The sequence below is a fragment of the Cyprinodon tularosa genome, unplaced genomic scaffold (assembly GCF_016077235.1).
Source record: "Cyprinodon tularosa strain WSP-4 unplaced genomic scaffold, ASM1607723v1 ctg1276, whole genome shotgun sequence".
Lineage (NCBI taxonomy): Eukaryota > Metazoa > Chordata > Actinopteri > Cyprinodontiformes > Cyprinodontidae > Cyprinodon > Cyprinodon tularosa.
In genome coordinates this window covers 1-21,082 of record NW_024038088.1, presented here as the reverse complement: position 1 = coordinate 21,082, position 21,082 = coordinate 1, and the positions used below count along the sequence as shown (strand labels likewise).

General features: G+C 43.0%; 1 protein-coding gene and 1 long non-coding RNA gene across 3 annotated transcripts; both read right to left on the bottom strand.

The window, feature by feature from the left end:
* Positions 1-308: 308 nt before the first annotated feature.
* Positions 309-10,072, bottom strand: LOC119777817 (beta-taxilin-like). Of its 2 annotated transcripts, none has more exons than XM_038276813.1 (11): positions 9,850-10,072; positions 8,982-9,173; positions 8,847-8,901; positions 8,096-8,181; positions 7,871-8,020; positions 7,234-7,428; positions 6,904-7,023; positions 3,174-3,248; positions 2,164-2,256; positions 1,955-2,050; positions 309-1,372 (listed from the first exon to the last, which is right to left on the bottom strand). In XM_038276813.1, the coding sequence occupies exons 2-11, from the start codon at positions 9,162-9,164 to the stop codon at positions 497-499; spliced, it is 1,929 nt and encodes a 642-aa protein (XP_038132741.1). In that variant the 5' UTR covers positions 9,165-9,173; positions 9,850-10,072; the 3' UTR covers positions 309-496. The 2 variants fall into 2 exon arrangements, with proteins under 2 accessions (XP_038132741.1, XP_038132740.1); XM_038276812.1 differs by lacking the exon at positions 3,174-3,248 and adding an exon at positions 3,298-3,372 and having other exon boundaries at positions 9,850-10,071.
* Positions 10,073-15,328: 5,256 nt separating this feature from the next.
* LOC119777818 lies at positions 15,329-21,082 on the bottom strand. Its single transcript, XR_005279978.1, has 3 exons — positions 21,008-21,082; positions 20,870-20,928; positions 15,329-16,532 (listed from the first exon to the last, which is right to left on the bottom strand). It is a non-coding gene; the product is annotated as an uncharacterized LOC119777818 (long non-coding RNA).

Sequence of the window (21,082 nt, the reverse complement as noted above, 5' to 3'; positions counted from 1 at the left end):
TTGATTCAGGTTTAAATTCTGCTTTGAGTAAAAAGGAAATAGATTCTCAGCTTCACAGGGCTTCCTCTATAATCTGAGCTGCTTTGTCTCCATCTGGTGGCTGTTTGGTTGAACTGCAGGGTGCATCACCCCCCATCCCCTGCACTGCCCATCCATCCTTCCAGAACCTGGTCTGGATCGGGTTCTGGAGAACCCAGGCCCGTCTGAGGAGGCTTCGCTCCAACTCCCAGGACCTCCTGCTGTGGAGCCAGACACATCAGGTGACCTTCAGAGGTTTGGAGGTCAGATTACTAAGAAACACAAACATCTCAAAGTTGATCCAAAAGACTTTATTGATAGAAGTTGCTATGGAAACCAGCAGCAGATCCTGTAAACATGAAGCAAACATAGATGCTAGAGAGGCGTCTCCTCCTGTGGGTCCGGTTAGATCTTCAGACTGGAACCAGCTGGGTTCCTGACCCGCTGCAGTGGGACACCGACACGCTGGTTCTGAGGTCTAGCTGGTGCTCTTGCTGTTCCTCTTCTTCCGTTTCTTCTGGAGCGGTTTGACTCCAGCTGCTTCAGAAGACTGAGCGGACTTTTCAGGTTCCAGTTCTGACCCACTCACAGGCTGCTCCTGGACCTGCACAGCCTCCACTGGGAGCACTGGTTTCACCTCACTGGTGTCGTCCTGATCCGCCTCCAGTGCGTTTGGTTCTGGATATGCCTTGGCTTCTTCAGGTTCTGGATCCACCTCTGCTGGTTCTGAATGTTGGACGTGTTCGTCTCGCTTGGCTTGTTGCCCCTCTCTGAACCGGACCTGGGCCTCATCCTGTCCCGCCTCCACAGGTACTACTGGTTCTGCTGGTTCTGGTTTTGCTCCCTCTGGTTCTGGAGCCTCCATCAAAGCCACCGATGGGTCTGGATCCTTCTCTTCTTTAGCGGTTTGTGTAAAACCAGATTCAGGAGCTGAACCCGGGTCTCGTTTGGCCTCGGGTTTAGTCTGGAACTGAGCAATGGCCGAGACCACCAGGTCGTCTTCAGCCTCCGTCCCCTGGTCCTCCTGCTGCTCCTCGTCATCCGGCGCGGCCAACAGGGAGGCAGCGAACTCCTGCAGCTTGGCCTGCTCCTCCCTCAGACGGGCGATGCTCTCCAGCAGGACGGGGTCCTCCTCTTGGAGCTCCTGGAGCCCCTCCAGATCTGGGATGCCATCTTCTTCTGGAACGTTCTCGGTGACAGCGGAGAACTTGGATGGGAGGCTGGCAGTGGACTGGCGGACATCTCTGATCTTGTCATAGAGCCCTTTCCTCTCATCCTGCAGAGCACGACACAGCTTCTCCAGCTTCTGTATCTTCAGGACGAACAGGTCGTACTCTCTGCCTTTCTCTGTTCTCTGCAGGAAGACCAAAGTCTGAGCATGAGGCGGACGGCTGCATCTAAACAACATTCAACTCACGGACCACAGCAAAGCTCTGGGTTTTCTGTCTTTTTTGAGCAGCAGTAATAAAGATGCTTGATAATCAGCAGGTCTCATTGTGTTCCATTTGTTCATCATCATGTCAGCCACCGATGCCGAACATTTCAGACCTCCAGCTCCAACAGTTCCAGAGCTGTGGGGCTTTGAAGCTTTGGTGTCAGCAGCGTCTCCAAAGGTGCCAAATGTTTTTACTTTGCTATTTGACCACTGAAGCATTTTAATGACCACAAAACATTTATGGAGCAAATATGTAAAATTTAGATTTTTTACACCTATAATAACAAACATTTATAAAAGAAATTGTGAAACTGCTGCTTTTCAAGTTAAAATAAGACCCAGTGGCTTTTCTGAGCTGCATTTTATTTTAATCAGGTCCTCCAAGTCAGCGACTCGTTGGACCTTCTGGGTAGAAACCTTTTTTCGAAAGTTTTGGACGGACAGTGAACGCTCGTTGTACAGACAGGATGAAACCGGTTCGGTCCAGTTTCCTCCACCTACCTCCTCAATCATGTCAATCAGAGTCTTGTTGCAGTTCTCGAAGCGAGTCTTCCACAGGTTCGCCTCCTTCTCCACCTTCTTCATCTTTTCTGTCATCTGAGAAAACGCAGGAAGATCAAAGTGTTTAAACCTTTCCGTTTTTCCCGGAATAAAAACCGGATCATGAACGTCTGCAGGTTCGGGTCCAGGGACCGTTCTCCGCCACTCACGTTGTCCATCTCCTTTCTGAAGCGGACGTAGATTTCGTTGCTCTTCGCCAGCGTGGCTTGAAACTCATCGAACTTCTGAGCGTAGAGGGTCAGCTGAGGACGGCGAGGACAGGAGGTCAGACCAACAGCCGACACGGCGCCACACACGGAGAACCTGAAACGCTGGAGCTCACCGCCCAACCTTCAGGTTCTCCTGTCATGCAGAAACACCACAGACTCTCTCCTTCATCATCATCATCATCATGTGAAGCAGATCTGCTGCAGTGGAACCTGATGAGCAGCGGGGCTGAAGCTCTGAGTCTCCATTCTGGGTTTGTTCTTCTACTGAGGCACAAAGTTGGCCTCAATGGAAGAAGAAGATCTGATCAGACGGGACAACAACTGGACTTCTAGGGTGTCGCAATGCATGGTGGAGGCAGCATCAGGCTGTGGGACGGAGCTAAATCCAACCCAGCAGCAGAAGACCTGGATGGAAGTTCAGCTTCCTCCCTGTCTGAGCTGCAGATGTTCTGATGAGAAGAATGAATGAAACTCTGTAGAAGCTGATGGAGATCGAAGCCAGAGGAGGTTCTGCAGGTTCTCACCCTGAATTCAAAAGCTTCTAAGATCTTTGTTAGTGGAAACAAAAGCTAAGAATCATCAGAACAGCTTCTCGGTTCTGACTCGTTGGTCACCGGACATCTTGGTTCTTATTTCCGTCTGACTCAGACCTTCAGGCTCAGGAGCCTCAGCAGCAACCAGAACCATCTGGTTCTAACCCCTCAGTAAGGAGGGTGACTCCACCATAGGGCATCTGCTGCCCTCTAGTGGCCATTCCAGGCCTGTGGAGCTGATCAGCCATGTTCCTGACCTGCTGAGAAGGTTCCCTGGGTTCTTAGCTAGCTTTAGAACTAAACCAGACCGGTTTTCATGAAGGTTTTCTGCTCCATGCAAATGGTGAGTTGGACCCAGTGGAGGCGTCTGCTATCAGGTGCGTGCTACCTGTCCAGGTGCTGAGGCTGAATATTCACCTGTGCCTGCATGACAGTCGCCTGCTCTCTGAGAGTCTTAGCCTGCAGTTTCCACTCAGCAGCCTGAACCAGTAACTGGTTAGAAGGGAACAGAAACAGACACCCGGTTATAGACGGTCTTTACCTTCTTCTTCATGGCCAGCTCCTGCTCCTTCATAGCGAAGCATTTCTTTGTTTTGTCAATAGCCTCCCTAAGCAACTACGGCAACAGAGACAACAGACAGTCAATGCTGGAGGCATCTGCTGGATCACTGAACATACGGAAACACGTTAGCAGCAGAGGCGGAGCCAGAAAACTTTAATAAGGGGGGCCAGTAACCGGTGTACACTGAGGGGGGGGCGAAGGTGGATGACCTCAGGGTCAGTCTACACTGCTCCAACAGGAACAACAACAACATCCATATTCTCTAAATATAGACTAACTCTACTTTGCTACCAAACAGACGCAGATATTTAAACATCTTTGCTTCTAAATTAAAGGTAAAAAGTAGAAATTTCTTTCAGGTTTGAGTTCTGGGTGAACATCAATTGTTCTGCATAAAGTTTATATTTACATGTACTAATAGCTACATTATATGAATTACTTAATAAGTTATTATTAAAGTAGTTATTTACCTCTGATTTCACTAAAGACTCTTAGATGACTTGCAGAGAGAATAAAATAAAAAAATCTAGTTCTGAAAAGATCATTATCATCTTTAGTGTTTGTCTTTTAATGTGCATAATTAACCAAAGTGTTTTTGTTGTGAAGTAACTGTTAACATATGAAAAATTTAAATGTTAAATAAGTTAAAACATTCCACTTTAGAGTATTACTGCTGCAACCGTCTGTATTAGAGGGGAAATGGTAGGAGTGGCCACAGAGCTGACCAATGATTGGCTGAGGATGGCCACCCCTGGCCCCCCATCTAGCTCCACCCCTGGTTAGTTACATGAAAGCAACATGGCGGATGGTTACAACAATTCATGTTTAATAATCTGACTGGTCTGTGGAGCAAAGCTGCTGCTCTGCGTCATAAAAAAGAATCTTTGATAGTTTTATAGCCCTAATCTGGCTCTATGTGTTCTAGAATAAACTTTATGGCCCTAATCGGGCTCTATGTGTTCTAGAATAAACGTTATGGCCTTAATCTGGCTCTATGTGTTCTAGAATAAACTTTATGGCCCTAATCTGGCTCTATGTGTTCTAGAATAAACTTTATGGCCCTAATCTGGCTCTATGTGTTCTAGAATAAACTTTATGGCCCTAATCTGGCTCTATGTGTTCTAGAATAATCTTTATGGCCTTAATCTGGCTCTATGTGTTCTAGAATAAACTTTATGGCCCTAATCGGGCTCTATGTGTTCTAGAATAAACGTTATGGCCCTAATCTGGTTCTATGTGTTCTAGAATAAACTTTATGGCCCTAATCTGGTTCTATGTGTTCTAGAATAAACTTTATGGCCCTAATCTGGCTCTATGTGTTCTAGAATAAACTTTATGGCCCTAATCTGGCTCTATGTGTTCTAGAATAAACTTTATGGCCCTAATCTGGCTCTATGTGTTCTAGAATAAACGTTATGGCCTTAATCTGGTTCTATGTGTTCTAGAATAATCTTTATGGCCTTAATCTGGCTCTATGTGTTCTAGAATAAACTTTATGGCCCTAATCTGGCTCTATGTGTTCTAGAATAAACGTTATGGCCTTAATCTGGTTCTATGTGTTCTAGAATAATCTTTATGGCCTTAATCTGGCTCTATGTGTTCTAGAATAAACTTTATGGCCCTAATCTGGCTCTATGTGTTCTAGAATAAACTTTATGGCCCTAATCTGGCTCTATGTGTTCTAGAATAAACTTTATGGCCCTAATCTGGCTCTATGTGTTCTAGAATAAACTTTATGGCCCTAATCTGGCTCTATGTGTTCTAGAATAAACGTTATGGCCTTAATCTGGTTCTATGTGTTCTAGAATAATCTTTATGGCCTTAATCTGGCTCTATGTGTTCTAGAATAAACTTTATGGCCCTAATCTGGCTCTATGTGTTCTAGAATAAACGTTATGGCCTTAATCTGGCTCTATGTGTTCTAGAATAAACGTTATGGCCTTAATCTGGTTCTATGTGTTCTAGAATAATCTTTATGGCCCTAATCTGGTTCTATGTGTTCTAGAATAAACTTTATGGCCCTAATCTGGTTCTATGTGTTCTAGAATAAACTTTATGGCCCTAATCTGGCTCTATGTGTTCTAGAATAAACTTTATGGCCCTAATCTGGCTCTATGTGTTCTAGAATAAACTTTATGGCCCTAATCTGGCTCTATGTGTTCTAGAATAAACGTTATGGCCTTAATCTGGTTCTATGTGTTCTAGAATAATCTTTATGGCCTTAATCTGGCTCTATGTGTTCTAGAATAAACTTTATGGCCCTAATCTGGCTCTATGTGTTCTAGAATAAACGTTATGGCCTTAATCTGGTTCTATGTGTTCTAGAATAATCTTTATGGCCTTAATCTGGCTCTATGTGTTCTAGAATAAACTTTATGGCCCTAATCTGGCTCTATGTGTTCTAGAATAAACTTTATGGCCCTAATCGGGCTCTATGTGTTCTAGAATAAACGTTATGGCCTTAATCTGGCTCTATGTGTTCTAGAATAAACTTTATGGCCCTAATCTGGCTCTATGTGTTCTAGAATAAACTTTATGGCCCTAATCTGGCTCTATGTGTTCTAGAATAAACTTTATGGCCCTAATCTGGCTCTATGTGTTCTAGAATAATCTTTATGGCCTTAATCTGGCTCTATGTGTTCTAGAATAAACTTTATGGCCCTAATCGGGCTCTATGTGTTCTAGAATAAACGTTATGGCCCTAATCTGGTTCTATGTGTTCTAGAATAAACTTTATGGCCCTAATCTGGTTCTATGTGTTCTAGAATAAACTTTATGGCCCTAATCTGGCTCTATGTGTTCTAGAATAAACTTTATGGCCCTAATCTGGCTCTATGTGTTCTAGAATAAACTTTATGGCCCTAATCTGGCTCTATGTGTTCTAGAATAAACGTTATGGCCTTAATCTGGTTCTATGTGTTCTAGAATAATCTTTATGGCCTTAATCTGGCTCTATGTGTTCTAGAATAAACTTTATGGCCCTAATCGGGCTCTATGTGTTCTAGAATAAACGTTATGGCCCTAATCTGGTTCTATGTGTTCTAGAATAATCTTTATGGCCTTAATCTGGCTCTATGTGTTCTAGAATAAACTTTATGGCCCTAATCTGGCTCTATGTGTTCTAGAATAATCTTTATGGCCTTAATCTGGTTCTATGTGTTCTAGAATAATCTTTATGGCCTTAATCTGGCTCTATGTGTTCTAGAATAAACTTTATGGCCCTAATCGGGCTCTATGTGTTCTAGAATAAACGTTATGGCCCTAATCTGGTTCTATGTGTTCTAGAATAATCTTTATGGCCTTAATCTGGCTCTATGTGTTCTAGAATAAACTTTATGGCCCTAATCTGGCTCTATGTGTTCTAGAATAAACGTTATGGCCCTAATCTGGTTCTATGTGTTCTAGAATAATCTTTATGGCCCTAATCTGGTTCTATGTGTTCTAGAATAAACTTTATGGCCCTAATCTGGTTCTATGTGTTCTAGAATAAACTTCATGGCCCTAATCTGGCTCTATGTGTTTTAGATTAAACGTTATGTCCCTAATCTAGCTCCATACAGAGGACTTTCAGCTGGATTGACTCACGTATTCCTTCTCCCTCTTGTGCTTCTCCTCGGCCTCAGCCAGCAGAGCGTTGGCCTGCTGCAGTTTGGCCTCGGTCAGTTTGTGCTGCAGATCTCGGTGCTTGTTGATTTTATCCAAACTCTGCAGGAGATGAAAACATTTCCTCAGTGATGCTCCAGAAAGCCGACGGCTGCTGATCTGGTTTTATTAAAAGGCTGGAAATGAACTCCTCTCTGTAGCAGCAGCATCAGACACACATTCAGATTTGATATATTTCCGTTTCTTCCTAACTTTAAAGTCTAGAAACACTTCCTGATGTTTCCCTCCTCCTCTTCCTCCTCTTCCTCTCACCTCCTCCCGGCGCTCGTACTGGTTCATCAGGCTCTCCAGTTTGTCGGTCAGGTTGGCGTTCTCGTGGCACAGCTTGTCGTTGCGGGCGCTGTGCTGCTCGATCTGAGCCTGGATCTCCGTCAGCATCTCCTGGAAGTGGCTGGTGATGTCGCTCCTCTTCTCCTCATCCTCCCTGCAGCGCCGCAGCGTCTCCTCCTGCAGGAGAAACATGTCAGAGCTGATCATCCATGGTGAGAACGAAAACTGATGGAGAGAAGATCTGATGCTGAAGAAAAGCGCAGTAACATTTAGAGGTACAGCTGATGAATATGAGGCCAGAAATAATCTGAGATTATTCTGGAACATTAAGGAAGAATCTAAACACTAACGTTTATTAGACTTAGTCAGTTTTATCAGTTTCCCTCTCAAACTAGCTGCTAAACCAGGAGGAGAAGAAGGAGGAGCCGCTGCACTTTGATTTCTAAAAAGCTCCTAGCGCCAAATCTAGAGACTTTTTTCTGCTACTGGAGACTTTGGAGACAACATCTAAAAGCAGCGAACTCTGCTCTCCAGAGCGAGTAGATTGGTAACCCCGCCTCCTGCTCTCCTCTGTCCAGGTTCAGTTCCTGATCATGGAGCAGAACCAGATGATCCGTACCCTCAGCGTGCTGTAGTGAGCCTGTAGATCTCTGCAGAGGTCCTCCAGTTGGCTGCAAGCTGCGGCGCCGCAGCGGCGCTCGGCCTGCAGGACGCAGAGCTTCTGCTGCAGACACGTCACCCTCTGCTGTTCGGCGCGCCGCAGCGCCACCTGCAGACACACAGACACGCCGTTAGCTTGTGTGTCGATCTGCTCCTGATGCCTGGAGACGGAGGACGTCCTCACCAGCTCGCTGTACTTCTGGAGCAGCTCCTCTAGTTTCTCCTCTGGAGACGACAGGCTGATGAGGCGCTGCTTGATGACGGAGACGTCTGCAGAGGGCAAAGGTCAGAGGCTTTCAGGTTTGACATAGGCTGGTGGAGATTCTCAGTCATTCAGGTCAGAGTCATTCCTAAAAAGTTAAAATCAATCCTCTGGACTTTGTTTCCAGGTTTGAAGACGTTTCTCTTCCATCCAGGAAGATTTTTCAATCCAAATGTCAGAAATAGCGTTTAGTTCCAGGTTTTATCCAGCAGCCCAACAAAGCCTGGTTTTAGTTTAGAAAACATGCAAATAGAAACGGATGAACGGGTCCACTCTTTCTTAACATAGATAGCTTCCTTCCACCTGTCCTCTTTGTCCAAAATGTGAACATTCTGGTCCTCCGAAGACTGTCCTTTGTCCATCAGGTGTAGATGTAGGGCAGAGTCTTGTCCAGAAGAGGGAGCTCTTCTGTGTGACCTCCCCCATTCCAAAGGGGGGGACCCGTTCATCCGTTTCTATTTGCATGTTTTCTAAACTAAAACCAGGCTTTGTTGGGCTGCTGGATAAAACCTGGAACTAAACGCTATTTCTGACATTTTGGATTGAAAAATCTTCCTGGATGGAAGAGAAACGTCTTCAAACTTGGAAACAAAGTCCAGTGGATTGATTTAACTTTTTAGGAATTTCAGGTTTTCACCACCAGACTGAGAGAGCCGTTGAATCTAAAGCTCACCTGTCTCTACGTCACCTTTCACCTCCTCCTTCTCCGCCTCCAAGTCCGAAGCCACCTGTTGGATCCAACATCAGCCACATTTTACATGGTGGATAAAAGCAGCTGACCTGAATGAGGCAGCGTCCTCCGACCCACCGCTCTGTCCAGGAGGCCGTCTGCAGAGCCGTGCGTCCGCAGGATGTCCTGCAGCCGGCGGCTGAACTCCTCCATGGGGTCGGAGGTCGCTGCTGCTCCCTCTGGGCTCCCAGCTTCCAGACAGGACGGCGCGTCGGGTCTGGGAGGAACCACCAGCTCAGCTGCTTCCACTGACGTCTGCATCCTCACTCACTGATGGATGGAGACATGGAGGCCGTCAGGAGGAGGTGGAGAAAAAATATTCCCACCCTTAAAGTTTCCCTCATGCTGTCTGCTTCCAAACAAACTTTAATGTTTGAACCAGAACCTGTTTCTGAACAACCAGCATCATGAAGACCAAGGAACCAGCACTCGGGTTCTGGTTCTGGTTCCAGGCACCAGGAGGCTCTGGAGGAGCTGCAGCGCTCAGGTGAACTCCATGGAGGAGCGGGATGCTGAAGGTTCTGATGATCTTCATGATGGAGGCAGGAGTTCTGGCTAAACCTCCCAGAACCCACCAGGCTCGGTTCTGGTCCTGTACCACTTCCTGTTTGTCCAGCAGCTGGGTTCTGATGACTGACCTCGTTATTTTATCCCTCATGTTTAAAATTAGCCCTCCCCCCTCCCCCACCAGCTGCTGTTGTCTCATCTATTCTGAGGACGTCCAAATATGGGCGTCCTGCTGCTGAAGGCTCAGATTTTAGGGGTTTTCTCTTTATCTGCTTCATGTGATTCAGATCCATGACCCCCCCCCCCCCCCCCCCCCCCACCACCCCAACATCACCTCCACCTGGGGTCAGACACCGTGAGGTCCCGCCCTCTAAATAAAGCACCAATCACAGCGCCTCCTGCAGGATTTCAACATGTTGACAAACTCGGACTTGTTTACCTGCTGGAGACGCTGTCAGAGAACCAGAGACCTGGACCCGAAAAACCCTTCAGAACCACCAGGAGGAGCAGATCCACAGCAACCAGAACCAAGAAGTTCTGCAGGCCCAGAAAGTCCAACAGGAGGTTTGTGAAGCTGCCTGAAAATAAGAGCAGCAAAGAGACGAGTCCAACCAGATCCTGGTGCTGAAGGAGAGGAGGTGAAGAAGGCAGCAGCAGAGGGAGGTCAGGAGGAGGAGGAGGGCCCTGCTGACGAGAGGAGCAACAGCTGACCCCCAAAATAGCCTGAGAACGCTGGCTGGGGGCCACATGGGGGGCGGGGGGTCCAGGTGATGCTCCAACAGAATAAACTGGGCTGAGTTTGGTTCTAGAAGTTCTACAAGCTTCAGCGGGTCGGAGACGTCTGCTGCCAGGGCCGCTGGGGGGGGGGGGCTTTGACCCCATTTAAATACAAGAAAAATAAATAAATAGATTCACTACTTTATATCCTTCAGTTCACCAACTCAGATATCATCAGTTCTCAGGTGATATACGCTATTAATTAAACAAAATAATTAATAAAACACTATAACACATTAAAATAACTCTCTAAAAAACTATAGTTACGTTAAACTGCAGGAATAGATATAAAAGTGCGCGGCAAGCGCTTTTTTTTTTAAAGAGTGGCAGAAACGGGCTTCCATACTGCGCCATATTTCCTCTTCCTTTCTGTCGTTAGACTATATTTACTAATCCCAGCGGGATACCAGCTCTGGCTTGCTTGATGTTGCCATGACAACGTAACTTCCACAAACTAGAATTGATTAGGCCTCAAAATAATTCAATCCAAATACACGTAATAGTGAAATAAAAGCAGCAAAAATCATTTCCTATAATATTCATAAAAATGTATTCATTGTGCATATTATTTTTAATATGTTTAAATCTCCCTTTAGCCACTAGAGGGTGCTGCAGCACCCCACTTCCTGCAGCCATGTCTGCTGCAGTTTTCCCTCCATAATTCATCAGATTATTCATCAGGCAGGAGGCTGAAGAACAGCCAGTTACAGGAAATAATCCCAATGAATAAATGTCTGTAATCTGCTGCTGTTAGATTATTTGCTTCATGTCTTCAGATTTTTATCAGATTTTGTCTTTTTCCTTTTTTCATCCGGAGGTTTATTCTGTAAATGTCATCCCTCCAAATTAAGGTAATTCCTTTATGACCCATGTGGATACAAAAGCTAATTTAGGATGGATAATAACTGTGTTGTCATGGTGATAGGGGATGACCTTTGACCTTTAAAGGTCCTAAATTGTGTTAATTTTAAGCTGAATAACAGCAGAATGTTCCAACAGGAAGTCCATCTTCCTGCAAAGTCCCTCCAGGTTTTCCCAACATTCCAAGGAAACCTTCTAGAAGCTTCTGGGTTTTTGTTGCGTCTGCTTGAAGGTCACATGTTCTACCTTTACATACGTCTATGGTTCCCTCCTGGTTCAGCTGAGACTGAGACACAAGTGGAGGTAATTCATCTCCACTAGGGGGGGGGTAGTGCCCAAAGGCGGATCCAGAACTCAGAGGAGCCAACCGAGAACCAGAGAGAAAGGAACAGTTCAGCAAACACTGGATCCACCTTCCGGACATCCAGGGTTCCTGTTCGAACGTTTCCATCGGTAACTTCCACAGGAAGGAAGGAAGGAAGGAAGGAAGGAAGGATCCTTTTTCAGGCCTAGAAAAACTACTCTAGATCTTCCAGAACCTGGTGTGGGCCCCTCAGTACCCATCTGGAGAAAAGAACTCAGAACTCGAATGTTAAGCAGGAAGAGGAAACAAGATCATGAAACCAGAACAAGTCAAACATCTTTTTATTAGAGTTTTCTTTTGGAAACATCAGGAACAAAGATCTGAACAACAAATGAACGGAACAGTTCCTCTCAGATTCAGTTCTTTCTGGTAACCGATTCAGTTCTGTCTGGTAACCGATTCAGTTCTGTCTGGTAACCGATTCAGTTCTGTCTGGTAACCGATTCAGTTCTGTCTGGTAACCGATTCAGTTCTTTCCAGAAACAGATTCAGTTCTTTTTGGTAACAGATTCAGTTCTAACAGATTCAGTTCTTTCTTAAAGATCCAGTTCTTTCTGGTAACAGATTCAGTTCCTTCTGGTAACAGATTCAGTTCTAACAGATTCAGTTCTTTCTTAAAGATCCAGTTCTGTCTGGTAACTGATTCAGTTCTTTCCAGTAAGAGACTCAGTTATTTCTGGTAACAGATTCAGTTCTAACAGATTCAGTTCTTTCTAACAGATCCAGTTCTTTCTGGTAACAGATTCAGTTCTAACAGATTAAATTCTTTCCTACAGATTCAGTTCTTTCTGGTAACAGATCCAGTTCTTTCTGGTAACTGATTCAGTTCTTTCCAGTAAGAGATTCAGTTATTTCTGGTAACAGACTCACTTCTAACAGATTCAGTTCTTTCTTACAGATCCAGTTCTTTCTGGTAACAGATTCAGTTCTAACAGATTAAATTCTTTCTTACAGATTCAGTTCTTTCTGGTAACAGATTCAGTTCTGTCTGGTAACTGATTCAGTTCTTTCCAGTAAGAGATTCAGTTATTTCTGGTAACAGACTCAGTTCTAACAGATTCAGTTCTTTCTTACAGATTCAGTTATTTCTGGTAACAGACTCAGTTCTAACAGATTCAGTTCTTTCTTACAGATTCAGTTCTAACAGATTAAATTTTTTTCTTACAGATTCAGTTTTTTCTGGCAACAGATTCAGTTCTTTCTGGTAACAGATTCAGTTCTTTCCGGTAACAGATTCAGTTCTTTCTAACAGATTCAGTTCTTTCCGGTAACAGATTCAGTTCTTTCTAACAGATTCAGTTCTTTCCGGTAACAGATTCAGTTCTTTCTAACAGATTCAGTTCTGTCTGGTAACAGATTCAGTTCTTTCTAACAGATTCAGTTCTGTCTGGTAACAGATTCAGTTCTTTCTAACAGATTCAGTTCTTTCCGGTAACAGATTCAGTTCTTTCCGGTAAGAGATTCAGTTCTTTCCGGTAACAGATTCAGTTCTTTCTAACAGATTCAGTTCTTTCCGGTAACAGATTCAGTTCTTTCTAACAGATTCAGTTCTGTCTGGTAACAGATTCAGTTCTTTCTAACAGATTCAGTTCTTTCCGGTAACAGATTCAGTTCTTTCTAACAGATTCAGTTCTTTCTTAAAGATCCAGTTCTGTCTGGTAACTGATTCAGTTCTTTCCAGTAAGAGACTCAGTTATTTCTGGTAACAGATTCAGTTCTAACAGATTCAGTTCTTTCTAACAGATCCAGTTCTTTCTGGTAACAGATTCAGTTCTAACAGATTAAATTCTTTCCTACAGATTCAGTTCTTTCTGGTAACAGATCCAGTTCTTTCTGGTAACTGATTCAGTTCTTTCCAGTAAGAGATTCAGTTATTTCTGGTAACAGACTCACTTCTAACAGATTCAGTTCTTTCTTACAGATCCAGTTCTTTCTGGTAACAGATTCAGTTCTAACAGATTAAATTCTTTCTTACAGATTCAGTTCTTTCTGGTAACAGATTCAGTTCTGTCTGGTAACTGATTCAGTTCTTTCCAGTAAGAGATTCAGTTATTTCTGGTAAAAGACTCAGTTCTAACAGATTCAGTTCTTTCTTACAGATTCAGTTATTTCTGGTAACAGACTCAGTTCTAACAGATTCAGTTCTTTCTTACAGATTCAGTTCTAACAGATTAAATTTTTTTCTTACAGATTCAGTTTTTTCTGGCAACAGATTCAGTTCTTTCTGGTAACAGATTCAGTTCTTTCCGGTAACAGATTCAGTTCTTTCTAACAGATTCAGTTCTTTCCGGTAACAGATTCAGTTCTTTCTAACAGATTCAGTTCTTTCCGGTAACAGATTCAGTTCTTTCTAACAGATTCAGTTCTGTCTGGTAACAGATTCAGTTCTTTCTAACAGATTCAGTTCTGTCTGGTAACAGATTCAGTTCTTTCTAACAGATTCAGTTCTTTCCGGTAACAGATTCAGTTCTTTCCGGTAAGAGATTCAGTTCTTTCCGGTAACAGATTCAGTTCTTTCTAACAGATTCAGTTCTTTCCGGTAACAGATTCAGTTCTTTCTAACAGATTCAGTTCTTTCCGGTAACAGATTCAGTTCTTTCTAACAGATTCAGTTCTGTCTGGTAACAGATTCAGTTCTTTCTAACAGATTCAGTTCTGTCTGGTAACAGATTCAGTTCTTTCTAACAGATTCAGTTCTTTCCGGTAACAGATTCAGTTCTTTCCGGTAAGAGATTCAGTTCTTTCCGGTAACAGATTCAGTTCTTTCTAACAGATTCAGTTCTTTCCGGTAACAGATTCAGTTCTTTCTAACAGATTCAGTTCTGTCTGGTAACAGATTCAGTTCTTTCTAACAGATTCAGTTCTTTCCGGTAACAGATTCAGTTCTTTCTAACAGATTCAGTTCTGTCTGGTAACAGTTTTTCTAAAAGATTCAAGCATTACTTAAAGCTACAGTGTGTAATTTTCAGCGACATCTAGCGGTCAGACTGCAGACCGCAGCAACATGAACATCTCCCCCCCACCGCTTCTCCCCCCCAACAGTACGGTGAGCGTTACGGGACAAAATGTCTTCCATGACGTCCGCATCACCTACCTTCTCTAGTGATGAGGTTTGTTTACATAGATAATTTTAATACTGCGATCTATTGTTCAGTCCCGTCTCAGTTCATCTCTCTCAACTTGCCGTAGTTACTTTCGAGCGTAATGGGCGATCTCGCAATCGCTACTTTGTTGGCTCTGCGCTGCCGTAGCGCAAAGATGTCTGCCTCCATGGCTGCGAGACCCGCTCCTATGTAATTATAAATAACGAATTCTAAGGCAACGCAAATATTAAGGTTAAGAGGCTGAGCTCGTAGATGATGATAAATAACATAGTTATGTATAATATATTACATTTCTGACTGTATATCCCTGTAATTATTACACACTGTAGCTTTAATGTAACAGATAAGTTTCCGTTACAGATCTATAGCAGATCCAGTTCCTGCTACAGATTCAGTTCCTGCTACAGATTCAGTTCAGTCCAGTTTTTCCACAAATCCAAAAAGTCAAATCCAGATTCCTGTCAGATCTAAGCTCTTCTTGCTTTTTAAAAAAGGAACAAACAGGATGTGCTTCTTTAGACAGACATGCATTCACTGGGGAACAGGAAGTTGTGCATCTGTTTGTTGCTGAGCAGTATTTCCTGGTTCTAACTCGCTTTATGCTAACAGCAGGTCAAAGGTCAGACCGAACAGATTAGGTCTACATCCTTCTCTGTTCACATTTCAATGAATTACTTTACCACAGAATATATATATAGCTTAAATAATTGAACATGTTCTGGAATGTGACGCCATAAACCATCAAACTGTGGTTAAAGTGTTGAACACCATGACTGAAAGCTGACAGGTGAGTCACAGCCTGTCGACCTTCGGCTTCTCTCTAGTCTCATTTCCAGTCCGCCCACCGTCAGAAAGATCACAAATAAACGACACTGGTGCCAAAACCAGAAGAATAAATCTAGTAAATACCAGATTTCTGAGTGTAAATGAACCTGAAAGGTTAGAGATGATGTTCCTGCAGAGGCACATCATCCACCATGACACGCCGCCATTTTCTCCATCGCCTCTTTATTCCCTCAATCCCAGAAGGTTAACACTCTTTTATCTAAAAGGTTATTTCTAATTTAGGGAAATCATTTAATTCCTTGGATTATGAATCAATTTGAACTCAAACTAATTTCTCTAAATTAGTTTTAAAGCTAATTTGGTCCCGTTTGGTTCTCGGTCATAAACCTGCTGCTGGGCCGTGACCATTGCATCATTTAATGGTCGTTTCTTCCATCCAGAAGCTCCGTTTAGTTTGGTCTGTTTGACTTGGAGCTAAAAGATTTTTGTTAATAAATTATTTTCTTTTGAATGAAAGTTGAAATGATTCAGAGTTGAATAATTAGCTCCATTCATATTTACGTCCTTTGTCTAAATGAAAGTCATAAGATTCACTGAAATAAACGTGAGATTCAGCTGAAGTTCTGGTCCAGTAACCCCCCCCCCCACCCCACCCCCAGGTGGCCCCACACCTGCAGGAGCTTCATCTCATCCTGGTCTCTCCAGAACCAGCAACCTTCCAGAACCTGAGAACCGTCCAGGATCTACAGACGGGAGCGAGACGCCGCTCTGGCTTTGGTCAACAGGGACTGATGGGTCCCTGAAAACGCCCCACATCCCTGAAGCTCCGCCCACAAAGCTCCTGGAGGAGCAAATGGGGAGTTTCCTGTAGATCCAGGACCATCTGGGCGTTTAAGTTCCAGGTTCTGGAAGCAGCCGGTCCAAAACAAAGCTACATTCAGATGGAATAAGCTGCTGCTGTTTTAACCAAGTTCTGCCTGGATCCAGTCTGGATGGACCCGGTTCTGGTGGAGGAGCTTAACGAGCAGCTTCCATCCCCTCAGAGGGAAACACCGCGGCGATGAGGAATGTTCTCTGTCAGAGCAGCATCCATGGCAACGGGAGCTACGGCGACGCTCCTGCGGCCCGCGGTCACAGAGACGTTTCTCTGGTGAAGCTGAGGGAAGGCTCCAGCTGGACTTCGTTGGTTTTGGTCTCTGCAGGACAGCCGCCGGGCCCTCCCGAGGGAAGCTGTGGGACGGAGGGACAGGATTAGGCTGGGAGCGGCCACCAGGGGGCAGCAGCCAAACAGCAGCGGCCACCAGGGGGCAGCAGCCACCAGGGGGCAGCAGCCAAACAGCAGCGGCCAGTTTGACATCAAGTTGAATCAACATCAGTCGGCTGGTTGGATAAAAGCTAAATTTATTTAGATTTTATAAATCTATTAATAAATTAAATTCTACTTTTTAACTTTTCAACCTTTTTGTGTTCAAACCAAGTTTAGTAAAACCGTCCTGGAAGGCAGGAAAGAAGCCTTTCTGTTAACACGGAGTTCTTTAAGGAGGACTGGAGTTAAGGTGGATCTCATGGTTCTCACGCCTCTCCTTTCCATCATGGAGCTGACTGCTGCTGCTGGGAGGACAGACCCGCATCATCGGGCGAGAGGCGGGCCAACAGAGCGGCCATCTTAGGTCAGACCAGGCTGCTTCAATGGAGGCTAATCCTACTTTATGACTTTAGACGCTCTGAGTCCGATGAACTCTTTACCGATTCCCAGATAAACTGGTTGAATGAAGGCGAGAACTTTTCACGGGTTAAATGAGACCAACTGGTTGATCTGATTTTCTAATTTAAGGCTGAAATAATTAATCTGATTAATCAATTATTGAAATAATCACAAAATATTGTAGTAGTGGAGTATAGAGACTCTAAAACATGCCTTTAACTGAGCGACCCACTTAGAGCGGGGATTATACCAAGATTAAAAATGAAAAAAATAAATAAATAAATATATATATACATTTTTTTTATTTAAGATGAAAAAAATCTGTAATCTGTAAATCTGCTCTATCCAGAACTCCTCAAGTAAAAAAGGTATTAGTTTCATCTGGTTTGATTTAGTAAAAATGTTCTTTAAGAAACCTTTGGCTATCGATTAATCTGATCAGATTAATCGATTAATAATTATTAGTCTAAGCCCTAAATTTCCTCTATTTTAATCATGTAAAGCACTTTGCATTGTCTTTGTACTGAATTGTGCTATACAAATAAATTTGCCTTGCCTTGCCCTAAATGAAATACATTCTTTTGATTTATATTGACTGCTATCAAACGTCCAGATTTCCTCTCAGGACGCTCTACGGCTGCACAGATAAAATGAGATTACAAACCAGATCCAGTGGGATTAACTTTGATTAGTGCCGCGGTTCTCAAAGTGTGTGGCGCGACCCACTGGTGGGGAATTGAGACGTGACAGGTGGGGCGCGCCAAGTTCCGGTGTGTGTGACTATAAAAGTAGAACTTGTGAGAGCAAACTGTCCTTATAGCTGTATGTTGCCGCTTTTTAGACCAATCAAACCCACAAAGTAATCCTTACTAGCCTACATGCAGTCTAATTAAAAGAACATTAGATATGAGAAACATTTCACCTGGAACTGAAGTGCCAAAATAATGATTGACGTGACGTCGGCATATTATTTGTAACGGAATAAACTTTCGCGCCCCAGTGTTGCCAACTCAGCGACTTTGTCGCTATATTTCAGACCCCTCCAGCGACTCTTTTTCAAAAAAGCGACTAGCGACAAATCTAGCGACTTTTGGAGACTCTTAAAAGCACGTATCGTTCCTTTTCTTGTCCTCCAGCGGCAGGTGCTGCCGTGGGGCGCCTCCTCCCTCCCAACCCCGTTCTCCCCCGCTATCGCAGGAGTCCCTCTCAGCGCTGCAGTAAGGGACACAGCATGTTTACCCTCAGCGTCCAGACTGCAAATAAAGCGCACATGCGCCGGGATTGACGGCGCAGGTTGATCATAAATAACTGAATTTCAAATATTTTATCTTAAATAACGCCGTTTGATTCACACAGCCACATGTTCATGTTTCTGGTTTGGAGTGGAGAGGGAGTATCCACTCATCGGGCAGAGAGCTGTGTGCATTCTTCTTCCCTTTGCCACATCATATCTCTGTGAGATGGGCTTTTCAGCTGTTGCTTCACTGAAAACAAAGCATGACTTGAGAGTGGCAGTATCAAGCCTGCAACCCCGTTTTGAGAAACTGCAATGCAAAACAGGCTCATTGCAGCCACTGATGCAGGGATAAATAGACCTGTCTTGCCAGATGGATTTCACTTCTTTTCTTTTATTAACAGATTGCAGAGTGGAACTTTAATTTTTTTCTATCTTTGAGCTTGATACAAATTTTGACACAGCTGCATTTTTATTTTCTTTATTTTTGAGCTTGCTGTTATTTGATGTAGATTTGTATTTAGATACTACTTGTTACTTCAATAAAATTGGAACATTTTAAGAATGTTTCATATTTCATTAGCATTGTGTTGGGGCGATGGGGACAGGCGGGGCTTGAAAATTCCCCCTTGTCCAAAGTGGGGAATGACAGAAAAAGTTTGAGAACCACTGGATTAGTGGGAATTATTGCAGATTATCTTCATGTTTCACAGCTACGGTTTTTCTGGTGTTTAAAGAAGATGATGAAGATTCTGTTTTATAAACCACATTAGTTTCCTCTATAGATCATAATACTCATTAATAAAGAACAATCCTTTATAATACTGAATAATAAATATTAAATATTTATATAATGTTATAATATATTAATATAAAACTTTTTGTTTATCATATTCACATTTAATTGTAAATTATATCTAAATCAGTTTGAATTAAGTTTAAAACGTTTTTAATCTGAATAAAACTGTAATCTGACTGAAAGGAAATTTTAAAATTAGTTTTTTTCTTTTAAGGAGTTTTTTTTTACATGTTAGAGATTATTGTAATATTTTCTCTGACTCTCTAAGGCGCCTCCTGTTCATTCTGCCTGCAGCTGAACTGTGGTCTGACCCAAGATGGCCGCCCTCCAGGCAGCGTCCAATGAGGCGTCTATGTACTAATGTCTGTGACTGGGATTAGAATGGTGGGCGGGGCTTAGAGGGGGGGGCTTTCTGTTGTGGTAATAATTGAAAAACGTTGAAAAAGAACATAATAAAAAAAGTTTCACATATTTTTCAGGTTTTAGTGACGACAAGAATATTAAACGACCATCGATTTCACAAACAGATCATTAAATTAATAAATAAAGCTAAATCAGCTGAGGTAAAAACACAAATGTTATTAACTGAATCCATTATCATTATTATACTTGCTATTATCTATTATAGAAGCTGCATTTCAGCAGAATTCACAATAAAATCTATAGATTATAGATTATAGATTAACGTTTAAGGTTTTCTTTCCAAACCTGCTGACTTTATAAATCATGTGACGTCATGTTTTCTCCGTTAAATCACTAAACTACCACATTTAAAGTCTCATTATTTAACATTTAACGTGATACAGAAACACTAGAGGTGTGAATGAGCACCAGGAGCCAGAATAATAGTGAGCAAATAGTGACAAACATCAGCAACATGTTGTTAAAATAATGTTTCTAAAACCGTTGATATTTCAAACTGAATCCATGAGTTAAAAACTAAATGTAACGTTTAACGTTGTTTTGATGTTTTTCTCAAACGGACATTTTTTTAACAACTTTTAAAGGTTTAATGTCAGTCAGACGGCAGCAGGAAGAGCTGGAGGTTCCCAGAGGGACCAGAGAGGCGCCTCCGTCTCAGCAGCAGCAGATTTACGGAGCAGCGGCTTTCAGACGGGCAGAGAAAAGAAACCATCTGCTTCTTTATTTACGGGTTTTATTTAAAGGTCAGATTCCATCTACTCGCCGTCTGCAGGGCCTTAAATCAGACCAGAAACACGCAGAGTTTCATTAAGGTTTAAAGAAGTCTGAAAGCTTCTGAAACTGAAGGAAATGTTTTAATTTCCCTGAAGAACAAAAGGATTTTACAGTAAGGCGGTGGCCATGTTGGAACAGACCCACGACAAGTTCTGCTTCAAAGATGATGAGAATTATTCATTCGCTATATTAAATTACAAAATACCTTTAATGAGAAAATTGTTGGACTGATAAATAAACATCTGATCCAAACAGGTTTTATTTTATTACTGTAAATAAAAAAGTTGTGCTTTAAATATACTTTTAATGACCAATAAAAACATTTTAAGGCTGCAGGATGTGGCTAAAAATCAAAGATTGTTTAAGAATTAAGAATATAATATTTTTAATGATAATTTAACATATAAAATATAATCTAATAGAAAGAAAACTGCATCGACAAATAAAAGAAGTTTTTTTTTATGTTTTAGTAGTGAATGAAATGTTTTAGTAGTGAATGAGCATAAAAATCCTCAAACTTCAGCTTCTTCTAACGTCGTTCGTCCGGCCGCCACTCGCAACATGGCGGCTGGCTTTCAGGACCTGAGAGCAGCAGCGGCCGCACGGCGCCTCGGCAGAGGTTCAGTACTCACCGGCCGGCCCTCCGTCGCCATGTTGACGTTGTGCCGCTTCAGGTCAGACTTGATCAAAGCTGCGACACAAAGCAGAAGGAAAGATCTCAGTTCCTGTTCTCTGCAGCTGCTGGAAGCATCAGCTGTCCTCCTGCCTACCAGTGAGAACCACTCCCACCAAGATCCAGGCGGACAGGAAAAGGTTCCCAGCCAGCGGATCAAAGTCTGTGGTCA

Excerpts from the sequence above, each read along its gene's own strand:
- LOC119777817 (XM_038276813.1), bottom strand. The coding sequence starts at position 9,164 with ATGCAGACGTCAGTGGAAGCAGCTGAGCTGGTGGTTCCTCCCAGACCC. Across the intron at positions 7,429-7,870 it reads CTCACTACAGCACGCTGAGG|GAGGAGACGCTGCGGCGCTG; the intron begins GTACGGATCATC and ends TTTCTCCTGCAG. Across the intron at positions 2,257-3,173 it reads CGACTGTCATGCAGGCACAG|CTGACCCTCTACGCTCAGAA; the intron begins GTGAATATTCAG and ends CGCCGTCCTCAG.